This window comes from Mytilus trossulus, chromosome 5 (genome assembly GCF_036588685.1).
Source record: "Mytilus trossulus isolate FHL-02 chromosome 5, PNRI_Mtr1.1.1.hap1, whole genome shotgun sequence".
Lineage (NCBI taxonomy): Eukaryota > Metazoa > Mollusca > Bivalvia > Mytilida > Mytilidae > Mytilus > Mytilus trossulus.
In genome coordinates this window covers 31,423,091-31,430,351 of record NC_086377.1, presented here as the reverse complement: position 1 = coordinate 31,430,351, position 7,261 = coordinate 31,423,091, and the positions used below count along the sequence as shown (strand labels likewise).

The following is a 7,261-nucleotide window of genomic DNA, read 5'->3' as shown; positions in this document are numbered from 1 at the left end:
GATATTATCGCAATTTCACGAAATCTTCCTTTGATTTTACTGACTACTAATTTCTCAGCAAAGAAGAGTGATATGAAAATTAAACACTAGAACCTAAAGGTTCTCTTGCCGTTGTCAACGAAATCCAAATCCCATATAAAATGCAGCACTCAAAGTCTAAACGGAAATATCAAATGTTAAAAGTCAGTTTTAGTCTGGAATTTAGGTCTGAGAGAGAGTACGAAATGGGCTCTGGATATACCAGATACAATTCTGTTCATAGAATTCCATTCGGATATGTTCTTTATCTTTATCTTGTCCAGATTGTGGTGCACATTCGTCTATTCTTCGTATTTCTATATATGTTGTGGTTTGCAATTTGATAATAGTATCAAGAAAACCATAAATAGCTGGGTGACAACTATAAAACTGCTCATTATGATGGTCATGGAACGACTCGGGACCATTTTTGATCGCTTAGAAATACATGGAATTTCTGCCCAAAGCTAAAGTGGGAACATACTAGAATCTTCAGTTGCATAGCAATTGGTCAGATTATCTGCGAATTCGTCTCATCTCTTATTGTAATTCCATTATGAACATATAAGCAACTTAAACATTAATTGAAGCAGTATAAATTACTGTTCATGATTATAGTGAGTCGAGTATTATTTTACCAGATAAGTTGTCGCTAAAACAAAATCATTTCGAATGATTATAATGACAAAATAATAACCGATTATCATCATCCATAAAAATGAATACTAAGTGACGAAATGTATCACTCAATTACATCAAAAACATTAATTTAGTCAGATTTCTTTGTTTTCGTCTGTAATTTACATTTTTATGTGTAAATAATTGCTTTGCAATGACGACAACACTTTGATTTTGAGATGAAGAACAACACTTAAACCTGCGTCTTTTTCTTGGTTTTTTCATGATGTGGTCGGTGTCTCTTAAATTGTTTTGCCATGTGTTTTCCACCATGTTTTTGTCGGTGTTTCCTTTTGTGTTTTTCCCATATTTAGGTCGTTGACTCCTTTATTGTTTTTCTCATGATTTGGTAGGTGTTTCCTTTTTTGTTTTTCCATGTTTTAGTCGGTGTTTTCATTTGGTGTTTTCTATGTTTTGTCGGTGTTTCCTTTTTTGTTTTCCCCATGTTTTGTCGGTGTTTACTTTTGTGTTTTTTCACATGTTTTTCCATGTTTTTGTCGGTGTTTCCTTTTTTGTTTTCCATGATTTGGTCGGTGTTTCCTTTATTGTTTTCCATGATTTAGTCGGTGTTTCCTTTTTTGTTTTTATTTTTGTTTTAGACGGTGCCTCCTTCGCGTGTTTTCTAATGATTTGTTTGATGCCTCCCCCAGTGTTTTGTTTCCCATGTTTTAGCCGATGTCTCCTTTAGTTTTTTTCTCACGTTTTGGTCGGTGTCTCCTTTTGTGTCTTTTATCATATTTTTGTCGGTGTCACTTTTAGTATTTTTGATTCTCACTATGGCATCTTCCGCCTCTTATTTAAATTGCACTTTTATTGCGTGTCTCATATACCTGATTACATATCTCATATATGTATTATCATTCATATGTATATGTTTATATACATAAAAGCAGGAATACATACCTGTATAGACCACATCTGAGATTTACTCACTCTTTGACATTGCGTTTAAAATAAACAGAAGAACTGTCTAATTGAGAAGATGTACTTATACATAGTTGATGTAATAGTTGTTCGACACATGTATGTGATGATGTTGTTCTTCTAGTACTGATGTGACACTCGTTTCGCAAATTATTCGAAGTGAAGTTGATATAGCAAAGTAGACTTTTAAGTTATTTCCGTCTTTTTCTGTTTTTTTTTTTTCATATTTTGGTCGGTGTCTCCTTATAAAATGTTTTTCCATGTTTTAGTCGCTGCCCGCCTTTATTGTTTTGTCATGTTTTTGTCGTTTTTTCCTTGTGCATGTTTTTTAACAATGTCTTAGTTGAGATGTCCTTTAGTGAATTTTACCATGTATTATTATTCATCTATTATGTTTATAATCATAAAAGCTGGAATACATACCTGTATAGACCACATCTGAGATTTACTCACTCTTTGACATTGCGTGTAAAATAAACAGAAGTAATCGTCTAATTGAGAAGATGTACTTATACATATGTGTTGTAATAGTTGTTCGACACATTTATGTGATGATGTAGGTCTTCTTGTAATGATGCGACACTCGTATTGCCAATTAATCGTATTGAAGTTGAAATAGCAAAGAAGACTTTCAAGTTATTTTCCATCTTTTTCTGTTGGCTTGTTTCATATTTTGGTCGGTGTCTGCTTATAAATTGTTCTTCCATGTTTTAGTCGTTGTCTCCTTCATCGTTTTGCTTTGTTTTTATCGGTGTTTCCTAGTGTTTTTTTACATGTGTTTCCTTTAGTGATTTTTTTTCAATGTCTTGGTTTGGGTATCCTTTAGTTATTTTAACCTTGTATTATTATTCATCTGTAATTATATTGGTTAATAGCAGGAATACATTCCTGTATAGACCACATCTGAGATTTACTCACTCTATGACATTCCGTGTAAAATAAACAAAATTACTGTCTAATTGAGAAGATGTACTTATACATATGTGTTGTAATAGCTGTTTGGCACATTTATGTGATGATGTAGGTCTTCTTGTACTGATGCGACACTCGTATTGCCAATTAATCGTATTGAAGTTGAAATAGCAAAGTAGACTTTCAAGTTATTTTCCATCTTTTTCTGTTGGCTTGTTTCATATTTTGGTCGGTGTCTGCTTATAAATTGTTTTTCCATGTTTTAGTCGCTGCCTCCGTTAATGTTTTCCCATGTTTTATCGGTGTTTCCTTGTGTTTTTTACATGTGTTTTCTTTAGTGATTTTTTTTCAATGTCTTGGTTTGGGTATCCTTTAGTTATTTTAACCTTGTATTATTATTCATCTGTAATTATATTGGTTAATAGCAGGAATACATTCCTGTATAGACCACATCTGAGATTTACTCACTCTATAACATTCCGTGTAAAATAAACAGAAGTACTGTCTAATTGAGAAGATGTACTTATACATATGTGTTGTAATAGCTGTTTGGCACATTTATGTGATGATGTAGGTCTTCTTGTATTGATGTGACACTCGTCTTGCCAATGAATCGTATTGAAGTTGAAATAGCAAAGTAGACTTTCAAGTTATTTTCCATCTTTTTCTGTTGGCTTGTTTCATATTTTGGTCGGTGTCTCCTTATAAATTGTTTTTCCATGTTTTAATCGCTGCCTCCGTTAATGTTTTCCCATGTTTTTATCGGTGTTTCCTTGTGTTTTTTACATGTGTTTTCTTTAGTGATTTTTTTTTCCAATGTCTTGGTTTGGGTATCATTTAGTTATTTTTACCTTGTATTATTATTCATCTGTAATTATATTATAATTCCTGTATAGACCACATCTGAGATTTACTCACTCTATGACATTGTGTGTAAAATAAACAGAAAAACTGTTCATAATTGAGAAGGTGTACTTTGCATTTTTGTTGTAATAGCTGTTTGGCACATTTATGTGATGAAGTAGGTTTCCTTGCACTGATGTGACACTATTCTTGCCAATTAATCGGTTACAAGTAGTAATTCATTTGGATACGTGCCCGAGGATCAGTCGAGGTAATAAAATTATCAATAAAAGTGTAAGATACTTATTAATATTTGCTCCACTTGACGGGTTCGCAACACATGTAACAAGAGTTTTGCGCCTCCGACGCGAAGACGAATCCTTGCAACATTCAATGATTTATTGATAAGTGGCAACATATGTTGCCACTTTAAATTTCCAGTGGCATTCGATGTACGCTTTCTATCGTTGTCAACTTTGTAGAGCACAGTACTTTTTAGAACAATTTTTACTGTTCAGTTGTTCTTCATATGAATACGCATGAAACATTCGCCACTGGACGTTAAGCAAACACCACTATAATGTGATATCGTTTGTGTCTTATAGAGTTGCTGATTAATTGTATGGTACACCTCACATCTCCTTTTAATAATAAATAAGTATATAAATTAAAAACCGTCTTATATTCACATCAATACAGAACATATCAGTTAAACTTCATTAGACATATTTAACACCAGATATCATCACTTAAGAAAATATTTATCACTTAAAAAAACATTTATCACTTGTAAAATCATCTGAAAATAAAGTGTAAACTTTGAAATCGTATGTTGTATATCATACCATCATGTAATGGTGTACATCATGGTTTGCCTATCTCCAAACTCAACAATAAATCTGTCAGACTTCTAATACATAGGATTCTGGTCTTGATTAGATACCCCTATAAAATTAATTGGTTCTACCCATTAAACGAATGAAGCTATTAGCAGCTTGGAGAGATATGGGTTTTCCTGAGGAGTCTTTCTATTTTGAGGAGTTTTATTACTGTAATATGACTAATTTGAATTAAGAACACGATTTTTTATCTGCAGATATATCAAGACAGAATTCTGTACTTTTAAAATATAGGTAAGGCCAAGCAATAAAGATTTCAATGACTTCAGTTTTCATTTGTAGTCAGGAACCTGTTGTTCACTAGTTGTCGTAGTAGTGTTTCTCGTTTCTCGTTTTTTATATAGATTAGACCGTTGGTTTTCCCGTTTGAATTGTTTTACGCTAGTCATGTTGTGTGCTATTTATAGAGTGATGAGCCTGTTCGATGTGAGCTTAGACTGCGTGTTGAATATCGGACGTTGACCTATAATGGTTTACTTTTACAAATTGTGACTTGGATGGAGAGTTGTCTCTTTGGCATTCATATCACATCTACTTATATCTATATATACGGTACCATACTAAAAATATATGTTTGAACTCCCTCAAACAAAGTTGACCTGAGATTAACTTAAAAGATAAGCACAGATTATTGTTTGGAATAATTGCTCACTCTGTACTCATTGCACCAGTGGGTTGTGCACCGTGGACGGAGGAAAATCCAAATAAGCAGCACTGTATTTGTAAAAGACAGAAACCGCCAGAGTCCGAAGTCAATTATTTGTTATCAAAATTAAAATATCAAATTTGCACTCATCAACCTTGTCCCAACTATGGGTAAATAGTACCGCTGCCTTGTGGTTAGATCTGGGAAGATCAAAAGGCTATGGGAGCAGACCCAGAAAGAAAAGCCGGGAAGATGGAACTCGTCAGCCATGGCAGGCAACCATCTATGGGAAGGAAAACCTAGACAATAAAACTCCATCCTACAGGTAGTAGGTTTCTCGTATGGCTAATCACCAGACAGAATAAAAAAATTGATGATTACGGAAACCCAAGATACATTTAGAAATCAGCATGAGGATAACACCTCTGCTGAACAACATGGTTTAAGGGACATGACGCTGGTGGATGAAAGCCCACGGGAAGTCCACAAGCTGACATCCTTGTGTACACCAAAAGATAATATACTTCTAGGCAGTTGGAATGTAAGAACTATGTATGCCACAGGTAAAACTGCAGAAGTGGAGAGAGAAATGGACAGATACAATATAGAAATATTGGCCTTAAACGAAGTCAGATGGCTAGACAGTGGAAAGCTTACACTTCGAAATGGCAAAGTATTATTATATTCAGGCAGGAATGATGGAATACATCAGGCAGGAGTTGGAATGATGCTGTCAAGTCGAGCAAAAAAGGCACTGATTGAATGGAAGCCAATCACTGAGAGGCTAATGTATGCCAGATTCCACACATCAACCATTAAAATAAGTATCATCACTGTATATGCACCGACCAACGATGCTACAGATGAAACAAAAGAAAGCTTCATAGAACAGCTAGATAGAGTCATAGCAGGAACACCGAAACATGACATCCTATTAGTAATGGGAGATTTTAATGCAAAGGTTGGAATGAACAATGAAGGTCATGAGAACATCATGGGAAGGCATGGAATAGGGAGAAGAAACGAAAATTGAGAAAACCTCCTTGGTATTTGCCAAAGGAACAACTTAGTCATTACTGGCACAATCTTTCCACACAAAGACAAACACAAAGTAACATGGATATCACCAAACAAGAAAACAGAAAATCAAATAGACCATATCCTGGTTACAAGACAACACAGAACATCAATACTGGACACAAGAGCTATGAGAGGAGCAGACATTTGCAGCGATCACGAACTCCTCAAATGCAAATTAAGAATCAAACTTAAGAAATACAAAATAGTAACAGATACTTCAAGAAAGAGATTCGATACCACCAAACTACAACGTCCAGAAATAAGAAAAGCATTTTCAATCGAGTTGAAGAACAGGTTCCAACTCTTAGACGAGCTAGAGGACATAGAAACATTCTGGGAAGGTATAACAAAATGCTATAAAGAAACAGCAACTAACACCCTAGGTTTCAAAGAGCGTGGGCAAAATCCCTGGATCTCCAATGAGTCATGGAAACTTGTAGATGAGAGAAGACAACTAAAGGAAAGAACTAACAGCAGTAGATCAGAACGAGTTAAGAACAACTTACATGCCAAGTACAGTGACAAAGACAAGGAGGTGAAGAAAAGTATGAGAAATGACAAAAGGCAATGGACAGACAACTTAATAGAAGAAGCAGAAAAAGCAGCAAGCAATGGCATGATAAAAACTGTATACGAAGTAACAAGAACAATTTGCAATGAAAAACAGAAACCACCTCAAGTCATCAAAGATAAGTCTGGAAATCCATTATCTAGCCATGATGAAAAACTAAAAAGATGGAAGTCTTGAACAGACCTGAGCCTGAAATACCATTTAACATCAATTTAAACTATGAAATCGAGGAAAGAGGTATAGATACAGGTCCAATCACAAAAGAGGAAATTTCAAAAGCATTGAAAAGATTAAAAAATGGGAAGTCAGGAGGTATAGATGGCATAACAGCTGAGATACTAAAAGCAGATTCAATAACAACCACCAAGTATTTACATAAACTGTACAATATGATATAGATTGGAGATAAAATACCAAAAGATTGGAATAAAGGTCTGATAGTTAAAATAGTAAAGAAAGGAGATAGAACATGCTGCGACAACTACAGAGGCATAACACTACTCTCTGTGCCAAGTAAGGTATTCACTAAGATCATCATCCAAAGAATACAAGAAGGAATAGATGAAGAACTGAGACAAGAACAAGCTGGCTTCAGAAGGGGTAAAAGCACTACAGAACAACTTTTCACATTAAGAAACATCATTGAACAATGTTCAGAATGGAATGCTCCTTTATACATCAACTTTGTAG

The 7,261-nt window shown here is 34.6% G+C and overlaps 1 protein-coding gene across 1 annotated transcript; it reads left to right on the top strand.

Moving 5' to 3' along the window:
* The first annotated feature begins 5,293 nt into the window (after nucleotides 1–5,293).
* On the top strand, nucleotides 5,294–5,953 carry LOC134717865 (craniofacial development protein 2-like). Its single transcript, XM_063580362.1, has one exon. The coding sequence runs from the start codon at nucleotides 5,294–5,296 to the stop codon at nucleotides 5,951–5,953; it is 660 nt and encodes a 219-aa protein (XP_063436432.1).
* Nucleotides 5,954–7,261: the final 1,308 nt, after the last annotated feature.

Excerpts from the sequence above, each read along its gene's own strand:
- LOC134717865 (XM_063580362.1), top strand. The coding sequence starts at position 5,294 with ATGATTACGGAAACCCAAGATACATTTAGAAATCAGCATGAGGATAAC.